Here is a 16,678-nt window from a genome sequence, read left to right as displayed (position 1 = left end):
GCGTGAGGCCAGAGACTGTGGCTTCCGAGGAACTCGGCGAGCTTGAGGCCTGTCCTCAGTCAGAAAAGGAAGAGGCACCAACTTGACCTTCCCAGGAGGTGGCCGTTCATCCTGGGATGGAGATGGACACTCTCTTTGGACACAGCCGTGTGGTTTCTGGGCTCTGGCATGAGTTTTCTGAAGGCCTCTACCGTCATGTGGAGTATTCAGGCACGGTTTGGTGGCCGGGGGTGCCTGGGGTCTTTGGGGTTCCTTGAATTTCCCAAAGCCTGCGAAGAAGAGAATCCAGTTTCCTTATCAGCCTTCTTCCCCAGTGCGTGAAGAACCTGCACAGGCTCCAGCGTGTGCACGCCTAGCGTGCTTCGATGTTTTTTAAGGTTCTCTTGGCTGAGCTCAGGTTGGTTTTTCTTGCGCTTCATCCTGGGCATGGTTGGCTTTTCCTCTGCCCGGACTTTGCTCCTGGACGGCTCACCCTCCTCAGCTTGCTTGGAGTTGCCTTTTCTCTGTCCTCTCCCCGTACTTCTCTTTTCACCTAGTTTAGATAGAACACTTCAAAATGTGTGGATATTACTTTTTAAACATCATTAAATTAAAACATAGAAAATTTGAAACACTAGTGGAGGGAGGGCGGCCACTACAGATGATACATCTCAGTATATGCTGCCAGTTTTCTACACCACCTTGTTTTCCCTTGTTTTTGTGGAAAGACTTTCAAGATGCCTCTGATTTCATTTTCTACATGGGTGCCCGTTAAGACTCAATATTGGAAGAGAAAGGGACCAGAGAGAAGCAATCTGCCATCCTAATGGAACAGATGAGCAAAAGCCAGATTTTCTTGGAGAGTCAGTGACTTGTCCAAAGTCACACAGCTAGAAAATGTCAAAGTCAAAAGTGAAACGAGGTCAACACTTTCTCCCATTATTTCATGCTATTTTCAGCCTGCTACTAAATTTAGGGGCAAAAAAATCTAATGAAAATCTTTTAAGAGTTTCTTTCCTTACCTGACATGGTCAGAGAAGAACAGGAAACACCAACTGTGGATCCCAGAGATGAGGAGAAGATGCTAGAGGATGTCTGAGTGGCTGAAGCCAAAGAGTACGTGTGTCCAGCAGGAAGATTACCGGTCACTGGTCACTTGCTGTGGTCCAAGTCTGTTTACAGACAACTCCGTGGGAACCCCAAGATTCTACAATTGGTGATAGGTTGGTGGGGGAATGATGTCGCAAGCAGGCAGTTTAAAGGTACGAGGTAGCCAATAGGGAGGTCAGCTTCCCAACAAGAAGACAGGATTGGGTGGAGGCAGTAGTAGGCGAGCTAAAACAACACCTAAATGGCTGCGCTCTGTGAAGGGAGAATCCTACAGGACAGGTGTGATAGCCCCCATTACCCCCAGGATCTTATGTTAGGGAAATCATCCCAACATTTCTTACAGATACTCATTAATATAAAAAGCTAATAATTATTTGTAATACATTTTGTGACATAACACTACCCATTATATGTACTGTTAGCTAATATAATATCCTTAGGAAGGAGCAACATTTATGTTGAACAGTTGGTTACATTTGTTCCGACATCGTATCAGTTGATCTGCTTAATGAACTTGCCCTTTTTGAGGAGCACAAGAAGGGATTGAGGAGCTCTTTTTGTAACTTGGTCCAAGAATTGGATGAGTTTGTTGAGTGCACCTTGCGAGGAGAGATGTGGTCCAAGGATCTTTCCATTTGGTTTCCTCCCCTTGAATCCTGTCTTCTTTGGGCTGGTGTGGGCTACGCCAGGTTGCACTTGCATATCTCTCTCTGTCTTCTGCTTTCTTTATTTTCTTCATTATAGGCATTGTTTCTGGGACAAGCCTTGAACTGGCGTTCTTCCGCTCATGAATGTTACTTTCCGTCAACTTCCAGCAGCAGGGGTGCTCTTTCTCAGTTCCTGATGCTTCTCAAAATGAACTCTGCCCATTAGATGCAAACACCAGACAGCTAGAAGACATCGCTGATTGCAGGCCTTTCCTCTTCCAGCCTTTGGTTGCAGTTCTTTTGCCCATGATTCGTTGCCTCTGGCTCCTTGGGCTGCCTGGGCACCCTGCCATCACACTCTTTTTTATACACGAGAGGCATTGCTTTCTCTTCCCTTTTCCTTCTCACACAGTGTACCCAGTGTGGCAGAGTAGCCTCCTCCCGCCTTGCAACCCACCACTGTAGAATCTTGGGTCCATGCTTGGGTGCAAGGCAGGCAACCTGAAGAAGAGAATAGTTAGAGAAAGAGGAGGCCCTTCCTGGAGAACAGGGAACAGGCAAGATGAACAGATAGAGGAAAAGAGAGATTCGTGTGGATTTTCCAGTTTCTGAAAGAATTAAGTTGACACATTTTTGGCCTCTTATTAACAGAAGAGACAGTTCAATATATATTACATATATTTTATGTAGCATGATAGTGTAGCAATTGCCATGAATTCTGTACCCTAAAGAGAATAATCTTAAATATATCTTCTCTCTTTGTTTGATGTCAGAGCACCTCATTTACTCACTCACTGGCAGGTGTGTACACTATGGGTGGTTTTTAAATGCTGTGGTTTCGTCTACATGGTTTGTCCTTGTCCCATTTTTGAGGAACCCAAGATTGTACGACATGGTGCATGTTTTCCTCCTGATGGTTGTTATTTTGAAGCATCGTGAACTAACCTGACTTGATGGATTTAGTGGAGAGATTTAAAAGGAGTCTGTGAAAGGGTCGTTTTGGTGAGTCCCAATGTGCCTGCAAACATAAGGACAGATGCCTGCAGCCAGTGGCTGGATTGCTTCTGTTTTTGCTCCCTTGTTTAGTGGAACTCATTAAAGGCTCTGTGACTGTGACGAAGTGAGGTAGGGCTGAGTTGCTAGCGATCTGTATATGTGGTGTAAGCTGGTTTGGTGGAGGAAATGTATGCATCTATTCCTTGTGGCATGCTTTTAGAGGTGCCTAGATTGATCTGGGGACGTTTCCAGTGTGATGAGCACGAGGTATGTGATATGACGTGCCAAGAATCCACCTGAGGATAGAGCATAGATGGAACTTCTTTTTCCTTTATAGGTCACATATTCACTTGTAGACACATATTTCACTTGTAGACTTACTTTTCCTATTAGGAGATATGAGATTTTTCATTGATGGAGGGTGATGATTATCTGAGAAGAGATTGTGAAGGGTACTGAAGTGTAGAGATAGACCTTTTGCTTAGAAATGTTTGTTAAAATTTTCTCCCTAAGCTTCATATCTGAGATAGCCTTCTTCCATGATATTAGCATGTAATGTGAGGCTACTGACATATGGTAAATGTCTGTAAGCCACACAAGTCTCTCTCTATCTAACAGTCTGGAACTTAACATTAAGCCCTTCCCTGACTTAAAGACTTATATTTATGGTTAGGTATTGCCTTGTCCCAGAGGCCCACCTCCAGTATTTCGTACTCTTCTTCAGGATAACTGGTAGTGTCTTGGTATAACAGAACAAGTCCATCCACCCCTGAGGCTCTTACTCTCCCCATTGTCACTTTTTGATTTGATTCAAGACTGGAATCCCTTAAACCCCTGCGGTTTGGTACCTGGGGGCCCTCCCAGATACCAGTAGATTTTGTTAGTATCAATTATGTTGTTCAGTGCTCCAAATATCCCCCATTCCTGTATTTCCTATCCCACTACATACCTATTAAGGCTTTCTTTTACCTCATGCTGAACGCAGTCCCATCCAAAGACCCAATCTTTGTTAGTTCACATACTTTCTGGAAACTCTGTTATGCCTCAGTCTGGATTTTCTTGTGTCAGTTATGACTGAGTTTGTTTCCACTTGAAGCTTCATCTTTTTGGAAAGTGGAAGTGCAGGATCAATACAGTTTTTCTAGTTTCTGATAGATTCATGCCACAGTTTGTATATAGTCATGTCTGTAGATATTTGTACCATTTGTTCTTTTGGGCTCTACATGCCTATTGGTTATCTTGTTCATGAATTCTAATATTTTATGATTTTATTCTAAAAGCGTATTTTTTCATGAATTCTAAAAGAGTATCAATCACTAAAGTTGAATTACCTAATTGTAACTTTGAATCCATGCCAGGCTAATTTATGTCTTTTCATTTTCCAAATAGCAATTTACTGACATTGACCCCCCTGTTAATCATCATAATTCAAATTGTAAATGCTTGTGGATTTAAATTTGGTCAGAATATGACTGTCCCAGCAATGTTAAGCTAGTGGTCTTTTCACCCATTGATTGATTGATTGATTAATTAATTAATTCATTCATTCATTCAATAACCCTGACTTCTCTGTTTTCCCATCTGTAGATGGTTGCAACAAACAGTAACTGTGTATATAAGGTACTTCCAGAAATTAGAAAAAAAATTCAGTATTATAATTTTCTACATTTTAGTCTGTCATTTAGTACTGTACTCTGCCTTCAGACACACTGTAGGACATGCTGTCTTTGCTGTTCCGCTGTGGTGGAATTTATAGTTTTTCTAACAAGTACAGTTCCTTATGCCTGGTACTGTGTGCAAATTTCAGACTCAAGCTTCACTCTCACCTCTCTGTTTCGTCTTTATACTTTCTAAAATGTAAATACGTACTTGTCCACCTCTAGCGTGACACCTGGCACATGACAGGAACCCAAAAGAACTTTCACTAAGAGTGGGAAGGTAGGTTGATACAGTATTTTTGGAGAGTAGTCAGTATCTTGCAAAATTTTCAGTTTCCATATGCTTCATTCCAGCAATTCAACTCGGAATTTAGATATAGTTGTATACATGTATAGGGATGTTCACATTGCAGCCTGTCTTTAAGGAGGACAGAAAATTGACAACAACTGGAAGTTAATCAGTATTTGGGAAGATTATGTAAATGGTGGAACTTATGATCAGTGGAGTACTTTGCAGCCATTAGAAAGAACAGAAAGGCTGTTTGCATAAATTGACCAGGAAAATCAGCATCTAAGATAGGTTGAAGAATATATATATCTAGTGTGGTGCTTTTATATAAAATAGAGGACACCCATATATGTACAAGTAGGTACTGATGTATTTAAATACATATACAGTTAATGGTACAAAAAAAAAGCCAAAACAAACATCAGTTTAAAAGATTAAAAAATATATATATACAGCAAAAATGAACGTATGCCCTTAAAAAATGTTCGAAAAACCGCACAAAGAAATGGAGGGGTGGGATTTCACTTTGATTCTGTCTGTGACCTGTGTGCTCTTTGGATTCCAAGGGGTTTGCAGGCTCATCGACCTGCGCTACCCACCGCCGGCTGAGGAGGGCGCTGTAGCCCGCAGAATCCCGTCGGCTGGCGCAGCGATGACAGCACCGTGGGCGGTGCCGCATGCGCAGCATCAGGAGCCGAGGCGCAGCGGCGTGAAGTCTTCCCGTCGGAAATCCAGTTGTCGCCGAGGGTGCTGCCAGGGCGGCTCTGTCGCTCTTGGCGTTGCGTGGGCGGCATCTTGGGGCGCAGAGGAGCCAATGGCATCGTGCCCGCCACCGCTGGGGCCAGAGACGCGTCTTTTCCAGACGGCCCTCCGGCAAGAGGAAGGGTGCAGGCCACGCCCCCGAAAGGTGAGCAGCCTCGGTCCGGTGTGGGCCCGTCCCGCCCGCAGCTCCTGGGCCTCGGTCGCTGCCTGAGCGTTGCCGCCGCCGCCGCGCGTGGCCCGCCCGCCTCTTCCTGGGAGTCTGTGACGCTTTCGCTGCTCCACTCGCAGGCTGTGACGTGGACAGCCTGGTTTTTTAATTTCTTCCCGTCCTTCTGAACACGAGGTGCGGGCCATGGTTCCCCGGGTGAAATAGAGAGACGGACTGCTCTCTAAGATGGGCCTGTCAGTGTTGGGGACAGCCCTTACTTACCGAAATGGGGTCCGCCGCATTCCTCAAGCTGTGCTATCTTGGCACAGAAAATAGGAGTAAGAAGAGCAAAGGTTGAAAGAAAAACCCACCAGTACAACCAGACTTTTCACCGAAAAAATGTGTGTGTTGTTCCCAGGAATCGCCAAGGGCATCCTGTTGCTTTCTAAGAGGTCTCATTTGAGAAATCGGCTTCCGTATATTCCAACGATTAATTTTGAGGCTTTCCTTTTATGTCCAGTGAGCTCTTCTTCCTTGAGACCTTGCTTTCCCCCATCTCGTACCTCATTAAATCCCCTTCCTTCGTGTTATGAACTTAATATATTTTTTTATGAGAAAATTAAAGTTTATTTGGCTTTGGAATTACATTATAGCATGACCTGTTATACATGAATCCAGAGAAGCAATAGTTCAAATCAAACTCTCCTTCTCCACCACCATCTACTGGACCAGCCATGGAACAGACTGGTAGCAAAGTTCCTGCCCCTGGCGGCCTCAAACCGTGCCTCTGTGACTACTTCCTGGGGGATATGTTGCAGAGGGAATTCTCAAGTCTACTAGAATAAAGACTACAAACTCCAGTGCCTTCAAGGCCTGGGAAGGCAATGGATGGGGGAACTTGGCCAGCTGTGGACAGGTGAGTATGTGGCAACTGCTCTGCAGTTCATGCAAGTGTCAGCAGGCCAGGAGGCAGGACCAGTATGGCCAGATTGTGTGATATTTCTAAGAGAAGGTAGAACCTTTAATTTGTATCTTAATATCTCTCAATTCTTAAATATTGGCCAGTCATTTGAGTACCAGTTGGAAGTTCTTTTTTTTAATTTTTTAAAATTTTGTCATCATTAATCTACAATTACATGAAGAACATTATGTTTACTAGGCTCTCCCCTACCCCAAGTCCCCCCACAAACCCCATTACAGTCACTGTCCATCAGCATAGTAAAATGTTGTAGAATCACTACTTGTGTTCTCTGTGTTGAAAAGCCCTCCCCTTTCCTGCACCTCCCACATTGTGCATGCTAATCATAATACCCGCTTTCTTCTTCCCTGCCCTTATCCCTCCCTACCCTTCCATTCTCCCCACTCTCTTTCTCTTTGGTAACTGTTAGTCCATTCTTGGGTTCTGTGAGTCTGCTGCTGTTTTGTTCCTTCAGTTTTTCTTTTGTTCTTATACTCCACAGATGAGTGAAATCATTTGGTATTTGTCTTTCTCTGCTTGGCTTATTTCACTGAGCATAATACCCTCTAGCTCCATCTATGTTGTTGCAAATGGTAGGATTTATTTTCTTCTTACGGCTGAATAATATTTCATTGTGTATATGTACCACATCTTCTTTATCCATTCATCTACTGATGGACACTTAGGTTGCTTCCATTTCGTGGCTATTGTGAATAGTGCTACGATAAACATAGGGGTTCTTCTGTCTTTTTCAAACTGGAGTGCTGCATCCTTAGGGTAACTTCGTAGTAGTGGAATTCCTGGGTCAAATGGTAAGTCTATTTTGAGCATTTTGGGGGAACCTCCATATTGCTTTCCACAATGGCTGAACTAATTTATATTTCCACCAACAGTGTAGGAGGGTTCCTCTTTCTCTACAACCTCGCCAACATTTTTTGTTTGTCTTTTGGATGGTAGCCATCCTTACTGGTGTGAGGTGATATCTCATTGTGGTTTAATTTGCATTTCTCTGATAACTAGCGATGTGGAGCATCTTTTCATGTGTCTGTTGGCCATCTGAAGTTTTTCTTTGGAGAACTGTCTGTTCAGCTCCTCTGCCCATTTTTTAATTGGATTATTTGGTTTTTGTTTGTTGAGGTGCGTGATCACTTTATATATATTGGATGTCCAGCCTTTATCGGATCTGTCATTTATGAATAAATTCTCCCATACTGTAGGGTACCTTTTTGTTCTATTGATGGTGTCCTTTGCTATACAGAAGCTTTTTAGCTTTATATAGTCCCACTTGTTCATTTTTGCTTTTGTTTTCCTTGCCCGGGGAGATATATTCATGAAGAAGTCATTCATGTTTATGTCCAAGAGATTTTTGTCTATGTTTTTTTCTAAGAGTTTTATGGTTTCATGACTTACATGCAGGTCTGTGATCCATTTTGACTTTACTTTGGGTATGGGGTTAGACAGTGATCCAGTTTCATTCTCTTACATGTAGCTGTCCAGTTTTGCCAGCACCATCTGTTGAAGAGATTGTCAGTTCGCCATTGTAGGTCCATGGCTCCTTTATCAAATATTAATTGACCATATATGTTTGAGTTAATGTCTGGAGTCTCTAATCTGTTCCACTGGTCTGTGGCTCTGTTCTTGTGTCTGTACCAAATTTTCTTGATTACTATGGCTTTGTAGTAGAGCTTGAAGTTGGGGAGTGAGATCTCCGCCACTTTATTCTTCTTTCTCAGGATTGCTTTGGCTATTCGGGGTCTTTGGTGTTTCCATATGAATTTTTGAAATATTTGTTCCAGTTCGTTGAAGAATATTGTTGCTAATTTGATAGGGAATACATCAAATCAGTATACTGCTTTGGCAGGATGGCCGTTTTGACAGTATTAATTCTTCCTAGCCAAGAGCATGGGATGAGTTTCCATTTGTTAGTGACCTCTTTAATTTCTCTTAAGAGTGTCTTATAGTTTTCAGGGTATAAGTCTTTCACTTCTTTGGTTAGGTTTATTCCTAGGTATTTTATTCTTTTTAATGCAATTGTGAATGGAATTGTTTTCCTGATTTCTCTTTCTATTGGCTCATTGTTAGTGTATAGGAAAGCACAGATTTCTGTGTGTTAATTTTGTATCCTGCAACTTTACTGTATTCCGATATCAGTTCTAGTAGTTTTGGAGTGGAGTCTTTAGGGATTTTTTTATGTACAATATCATGTCATCTGCAAATAGTGACAGTTTAACTTCTTCTTTACCAATCTGGATTCCTTGTATTTCTTTGTTTTGTCTAATTACCATGTCTAGGACCTCCAGTACTATGTTAAATGACAGTGGGGAGAGTGGGCATCCCTGTCTTGTTCCTGATCTCAGAGGAAAAGCTTTCAGCTTCTCGCTGTCCAGTATGATGTTGGCTGTGTGTTTATCATATATGGCCTTTATTCTGTTGAGGTACTTGCCCTCTGTACCCATTTTGCTGAGAGTTTTTATCATGAATGGATGTTGAATTTTGTCAAATGTTTTTTCAGCATCTATGGAGATGATCATGTCGTTTTTGTCTTTCTTTTTGTTGATGTGGTGGATGATGTTGATGGATTTTCAAATGTTATACCATCCTTGCATCCTTGGGATGGATCCCACATGGTCGTGGTGTATGATCCTTTTGATATATTTTTTAAGTCGGTTTGCTAATATTTTATTGAGTATTTTTGCATCTCTGTTCCTCAGGGATATTGGTCTGTAATTTTCTTTTTTGGTGGGGTCTTTGCCTAGTTTTGGTATTATGGTGATGTTGGCTTAATAGAATGAGTTTGGGAGTATTCCTTCCTCTTCTATTTTTTTGGAAAACTTTAAGGAGAATGAGTATTATATCTTCTCTGTATGTCTGATATAATTCCAAGGTAAATCCTTCTGGCCCGTGTGTTTTTTTCTTAGGTAGTTTTTTGATTACCGCTTCAATTTCTTTGCTGGTAATTGGTTTGTTTAGATTTTATGTTTCTTGCTTGGTTAGTTTTGGAAGGTTGTATTTTTCTAGGAAGTTGTCCATTTCTCCTAGGTATTGCAGCTTCTTAGCATATAGGTTTTCATAGTAGTCTCTAATAATTCTTTGTATTTTTGTTGGGTCTGTCGTGATGTTTCCTTTCTCATTTCTGATTCTGTTGATGTGTGTTGACTCTCTTTTTCTCTTAATAAGTCTGGCTAGAGGCTTATCTATTTTCTTCATTTTCTCAAAGAACCAGCTTTTGGTTTCATTGATTTTTTTCTGTTGTTTTATTCTTCTCAATTTTGTTTATTTCTTCTCTGATCTTTATTATGTCCCTCCTTCTGCTGACGTTAGGGCTCATTTGTTCTTCTTTTTCCAATTTTGATAATTGTGACATTAGACTATTCAACAAACGTTCTTCCTTCTTTAAATATGCCTGGATTGCTATATACTTTCCTATTAAGACTGCTTTCGCTGCGTCCCACAGAAGTTGGGGCTTTGTGTTGTTGTTGTCATTTATTTCCATATATTGCTGGATCTCCATTTTAATTTGGTCGTTGATCCATTGACTATTTAGAAGCGAGTTGTTAAGCCTCCATGTGTTTGTGAGCCTTTTGGCCTCCTTGGTACAATTTACTTCTAGTTTTATACCTTTCTGGTCTGAAAAGTTGTTTGGTATGATTTCAGGTTTTTTTAATTTACTGAGGTCTTTTTGTGGCCTAGTATGTGGTCTATTCTGGAGAATGTTCCATGCGCACTTGAGAAGAATGTGCATCCTTTTGCTTTTGGATGTAGAGTTCTATAGATGTCTATTAGGTCCATCTGTTCTAGTGTGTTGTTCAGTGCCTCTGTGTCCTTACTTATTTTCTTTCTGGTGGATCTGTCCTTTGGAGTTGAGTGGTGTGTTGAAGTCTTCCAAATTGAATGCATTGCCTTCTATTTCCTCCTTTAATTGTTAGTATTTGTTTCACATATGTTGGTGCTCCTGTGTTGGGTGCATATATATTTATAATGGTTATATCCTCTTGATGGACTGAGCCCTTTATCATTATGTAATGTCCTTCTTTATCTCTTCTTACTTTCTTTGTTTTGAAGTCTATTTTGTCTGATACTAGTACTGCAACACCTGCTGTTTTCTCCCTATTGTTTGCATGAAATATCTTTTTCCATCCCTTGACTTTTAATCTGTGCATGTCTTTGGGTTTGAGGTGAGTCTTTTGTAAGCAGCATATAGATGGGTCTTGTTTTTTTATCCATTCATTGACTCTATGTCTTTTGATTGGTGAATTCAGTCCATTTACATTTAGGGTGATTATTGAAAGATATGTACTTATTGCCATTTCAGGCTTTAGATTCATGGTTACCAAAGGTTCCAGATTACTTTCCTTACTATCTAAGAGTCTAACTTAACTCACTTAGTATTCTATTACAAACACAATCTAAAGATTCTTTTCTATTTCTCCTCCTTTTTTTCCTCCTTCATTCTTTATATATTAGGTATCAAATTCTGTACTTTTTGTCTATCCCTTGATTGACTTTTGGGATAGTTAATTTAATTTTTCATTTGCCTCGCAATCAGCTCCTCCACCCTCCCTATCGTGATTTCACTACCTCTGGTGACATCTATCCAACCCTAGGAACCACTTCCATCTATAGCAGTCCCTCCAAAATAGATGGCAGAGATTGTTTGTGGGAGGTAAACTCTCTCAGCTTTTGCTTATCTGGAAATTGTTTAATCCCTCCTTCAAATTTAAATGATAATCTTGCTGTATGAAGTAATCTTGGTTCTAGGACCTTCTGCTCCATGGAATTTAATACATCATGCCTCTCACTTCTGGCCTGTAAAGTTTCTGCTGAGAAGTCTGATGTTAGTCTTATGGGCTTTCCTTTGTATGTGATCTTATTTCTGCCTCTGGCTGCTTTTAACAGTCTGTGCTTATCCTTGATCTTTCCCATTTTAATTACTATGTGTCTTGCTGTTGTCTTCCTTGGGACCCTTGTGTTGAGGGATCTGTGGATCTCCATGGCCTGACAGACTAAGTCCTTCCCCAGATTGGGGAAGTTTTCAGCAAATACCTCCTCAAAGACACTTTCTGTCTCTTTCTCTCTCTCTTCTTCTTCTGGTATCCCTATAATGTGAATATTGTTCTGCTTGTATTGGTCACACAGTTCTCTCAATATTCTTTCAGGTTTAGAGATCCTTTTTTCTCTTTGTGCCTCAGCTTCTTTGTATTCCTCTTCTCTAGTTTCTATTTCATTTATTGTCTCCTCCACCGTATATCCAACCTGCTTTTAATACCCTCCATCATGTTCTTTAACGATTGGATCTCTGACCTGAATTTATTCCTGAGTTCTTGGATGTCTTTCCGTACCTCCATTAGGATGTTGATGGTTTTTATTTTGAACTCCCTTTCAGGAAGAGTCACGAGTTCCATATCATTTAAATCTTTCTCGGGAGTTGTATTATAAATTTTACTCTGGACAAGGTTCCTTTGGCATTTCATGTTTTTATATGTCTCCCTCTAGTGTCCAGAAGCTCTATTCTGGAGCTTCTGAGCCCCTGAAGCAATGTCGGGGTTTACAGGGGAGCGGTACTGGTGCCTGGGTGTAGGAATGAGCTGTTCCCGCCTCCCGGCTGCTGTGCCTGTGTCCACTGCCTGAGCCAGTGGGCGGGTCACACAGGTATAAGTTTTTGTCCCAGAGCAGCCAGATATGGATCCCTTCTTTCCACAAGCGGCCGGAATCCCAATCTCCCCAGGAACTCTGTCTGTTTTAACTTTCCAACCCAGTAGTCATGCGAGTCTCATGAAAGCACCAAGAAATATAGGTTTCTGCTCCCAGAGCAGATCTCCGGAGCTAGGTATTCAGCAGTCCCACGCCTTCCACTCCCACCCTGCTCCGTTTGTCTTCCTCCCGCCGGTGAGCTGGGGTGGGGGAGGGGCTCGGGTTCCTCGGAGCCACAGCTCTGCTGCGTTACCCCGTTCACTGAGGTCTACTCTTTTCACCAGGCGTGCGCAGTCTGGTGCCGTCCTCTTTCCAGTTGCTGTCTCAGGATTAGTTGCCCCAATTAAATTTTCTAATTGTATCCAGTTTTAGGAGGAAGCCTCTGTCTCTCCTCTCACACTGCCATCTTTAATCCCGTTGTCCTGAATATCTTTTTAATCTATCCTCTCTCCTCCACCAGCATCCTAATATAGAACTTGCCTGATCTGTTTACTGCTTTTAGGTCCCGATGAGTGTATATATTTATCGATTCTTGTTTCCTTCTGGTCCATTCTTCACACAAGACATTTTTTTTAATAGGCAACTTGGAAATTTCTCATAAATATCACACAAAAACATTGCTTTAAGAATAAAAACAAACTCTTTTCCATCACCTTTAAGACTCTGCATGGTCTAGAATCCCCTCTCTTTGCCCAGCCCCATCTTGTGTCACTTTTGCCCTCACTTTCTATACTTCAGGAATGCTGAAGTAACCTTACTTGATTCTATATAAATCCTACCGAAGGCAGCTCAGATACTACCATTTTACTACCACTCCTAGGCTTGTTAAATGAAGTTCATGGCCCCTTTTTTATCCGGTTTTTCTTTTAAAATATGGACTTGAGGTTCACTCATGGTTGCATTTGATGGCATCTGTTGTGTTAGGACCAGAAATAAAGTATAAAGATGAAAGAATTGGAGTTAAAGGGTTTCAATCAACATGTGTGTATTAATGACACCTTAGTGCTCACGATTGGGCTAGATTTTATTGGGGACACGGGAGTTCTGGCCACCTGTGGTCTTAGATATGTCCTATTTGTGGAGCCCTTTGCACTGTTCTGCTGCCTTGTCTGTTTTCAAGATGGGGAAGCAGGCAGAGGGGGAGTATAGATCGCTACCAGGTGGGGTTGAATAAGTGGAGCAGCAGAGTGCAGAGTAGGGAGAAGAGAGGACCTACTTTTGGGTTCTGCTTTTCATTTTCAAGGAGACTTCATTCTATGCAGAGAGACTCGTTGATCTAAAATTTGTCTAACAAGAAAATGTATTAACAGGTGGAAAGACTATCCCAGTTGGACAGCACCTGCCAGGGACTCGTTTCTTCGCTGTCAAAGTTCCTTTGAAAAATGTAAGCAGTATTCTTTCAGAAATCCACATGCACCGTGTAGAACACTGGTTCTCAAACCTGTCACACCCCATTTTCCTTTTTTATAGCAAATAGTTTGTAATGCCCCTTTAGTATCATGAAATGAAGTTCATGTAAGTACAACCTACTCCCTTACATAATTTTAAGGAAAGGAAAACGATGTAATGCTCTAAGTATAGCATAAAGAATGCGATAATGGAATGATAATGTAATATGTATTTACACCTCAATAAGTAAATGTTTGGCCATAAGTATGCTAGAAATAAGGAAATAGTTACTTGTTCCATGAAATCAAAAAACTAAATGCGGACTGATCTAGGTGAGTCATTTTGCCTAAGTGGCTGGAGTTTCCATGATAATGAACAGCTTTTAGTAGATTTCCAAATAATACAAAGTGTTCACTTGGTTGATAAGGTGATTACTGTCCTGGAAAATGGATTATACATTAAAACTGCAAAAAAAAGCCTTTATATTTATTCTTGAAATGAAGTTGGATTCTAAGGCTTAACTTTCGAACAGTTTTTTCACATACATTAATGTTGACTAGAACATTCCCATGTCATTAGGGTGTAAGACATATTTGTCAGACTGTTCTGAATTTGGCCAGATGTCTAGCATCTGTGACCCTACCCACTAAATGCCCTTGAGACTCCTTTGCTGCCGTTGTCACAACCCCAGAAATAACCTGAATCAGCATGGTCATGATTTCAGCATGGAAACTCTGACAATTGAACTGAGAAAGGAAAAGGTAGGGAAAGGATTTGACTGACATAAGAAAGGTGAGAAGAGGTTTATGTGTCTAATTAAACTGCCCAGCGTAGCGTGGATTTTTCTCTGGAAGAGCTCAACTTTTAATGTATTGAGAATCTATGTAATTTGTGACTCATGGGTTAGAGTTCCTTTTTTACTTGTGTTGTGCCCCATTTCTTTGAGTCCCCATGCGGAGTCACAGTCACCAAGCTCAGTCGCGAGATGCAAAAACAGAACAGGTCTTTATTGCTGGTTTGAACCAGGTTGTCAGCAGCCTGTCAGAACACCGGACACAATCTGAGACCCTGAACAAAGTTCCCTTTTTGCTTTTATACCTTGGTAAGTGGCAAATACAGCAAAAACAGTTAGCAAATATAGCTAAAATGGTTAGGGGCTTTCCAAGGGACAGATCTAGCAAAAATGGATAATTACAGTTTCAGCAAAATGGACATTTACTCATTGTGGTTTTCTAGCTTGTGGCTTTCCCAGGCATAGGGTACTTCCTTTCTCTTATTTTGCTTAGGACTGTAATTTTACTGATTTTGCTTACGACTAGGGTTTCAACACAAGATGGTTAAAAGCTTAGTCAGGCTAAGCTTTGCAAAATGGAGTAAGTTTTGTCAAGCTAACTTTCCAGGGGTCTCACACTTGGTATGTCAGTTCTTTTGCATCTCTGTACTTAAAAACTTAGTCACTTCCTAAAGATAAATGTGGTTCTTATTTACATCCACCGACCCCAAGCATAGTGTTTGACGTATAATAAATAGTTAACAGTTTTTGTTGAATGAATGGACTCTCCACCCACATTTGCAGTTCCTGAGAAGTTGCTCCTGTATTCCTCCTTACTGTATGATTGCCTTAACTCCTCAAGTCCCTATTCCATGGCCTCTAAAAGTGGATTCCTGCGGTTACACGAGGGTCCCTTCTCAGTGTCTGTCTGAAAGTCCATCAGCAAGAGAAAGCACAGGAAGACTTCAGTTTCCTTTCCTTCACATAGCCCCAGATCTTTCTTATACGCTGTCATTATAAAAAGACTCTTCTGGCTTTGTATACTCAAGTAGGTATATTCAGTGCTGGTATTAAGTTACCATAAAAGGATAACAGGGTTGTAGAGCCACTCCCAGTGCAATCCCTATTCATGCAGTGGAGTTAGGAAGATGAAATACCTCTGTGTGGCAGTGAAATGTAACATTAGTCTCCTGTGTGTTTTATGGAAGTCACCCAAGTAAAAGCAGCCTCACCACTTGCCAGTCTCTCCTCAAGCACACTGCAAAACAGAGTAGAATGTGTTAAATGTCAAATAATTACCATGGTGAGAAATACCTAGGAATTCAAAGGAGGGGAAAACCATAGTAGGGTTAATCAAGGAAGGCGTCCTAAAGGGTCAACATAAATTGGTTATCTGAAATTATTTATTGTTCAGATAGGTGAAGGTGGTATTTGAGCCATCAGCTCCAATTTTGCAAGAAAGTGGAGAGATTATATGCCTTTATGTAATTAATTTACTCTTCCAAACTGGTACAATATTATGCAGAAGACTCAACACCATAAATCTGTCAAATCTTACATTAACTATAAATTTATTATCATCTCAAATATTCTGATTCTAAAATTCATATAGAAGAAAGACTTAAGTAGCCAGCAAAATTCTGAAAAAGAAGAATAATGGTGGAAGGGGGTCATCTAACCCTACCAGATATTAATCTGTATTAAAGTGTTACTGGAGCATAGGTGCTTTTTAGGGCAGTGAAACTATTCTGTCTGTCACTATAAGGGTAAATACATGTCATTATACATTGGTCAAAACCTATAGAATATACAATATGTTGAGTGACTCATAAACTAGGGACTTCATTTGATAATGATACATCAGTGTTGGTTCATTGATTCTAGCAAATGTACACACACTGTTAGGGAATGTTGATGGTAAGCCTTTGTTGGGTGAAGGAGAGGGTATATTTGGGAGCTTTCTGTGCTTTCCACTCAGTTTTGCTGTGAACCTGAAACTGCTCTAAAAACTAGTCTCTTGATTGAAAAAAAAAAGTATATTGCTAGCACTTGAATAATCAAACATATCAGTATGGGAAAGAGTACATAAGTAAGCCAAATACATAAAGAAATGTTTAGCAATAAAAACCACCCTTCATATATATAAATATTGTAGAAGTATTTATAAGTGCCTATTTATAGGCACTCCACTTGGAGTTGGAAATGCAGTGTGGAACAAAATTGATGTGGTCCCTCTGGGAGTTTACTGTCTGGCCTGGAGACCCAACATAAAACAAATA

General features: G+C 40.9%; 1 protein-coding gene across 15 annotated transcripts in view; it reads left to right on the top strand.

Annotated features, from left to right (window-relative positions):
- Positions 1–16,678, top strand: part of LOC140847101 (uncharacterized) — a 112,189-nt gene that overhangs the window by 50,652 nt on the left and 44,859 nt on the right. For 11 of the 15 annotated variants that reach the window (XR_012126789.1, XR_012126782.1, XR_012126783.1 and 8 more), the window contains exon 2: positions 5,246–5,586. Coding sequence is in view for 3 of the 15 variants with exons in the window: in XM_073226281.1 (XP_073082382.1) it covers positions 5,246–5,586 (341 nt within the window). In the remaining 12 variants the exon portion in view is untranslated. Of the gene's footprint in view, positions 1–5,245; positions 5,587–13,548; positions 13,623–16,678 lie in introns of all 15 variants that reach the window. The other 4 variants (XR_012126786.1, XR_012126788.1, XR_012126787.1 and 1 more) reach the window with 1 other exon arrangement.

This window comes from Manis javanica, chromosome 17 (genome assembly GCF_040802235.1).
Source record: "Manis javanica isolate MJ-LG chromosome 17, MJ_LKY, whole genome shotgun sequence".
NCBI classification, from domain to species: Eukaryota; Metazoa; Chordata; class Mammalia; order Pholidota; family Manidae; genus Manis; species Manis javanica.
The sequence above is the reverse complement of the archived record's forward strand: the minus strand, read 5'-3'. Positions and strand labels throughout refer to the sequence as shown.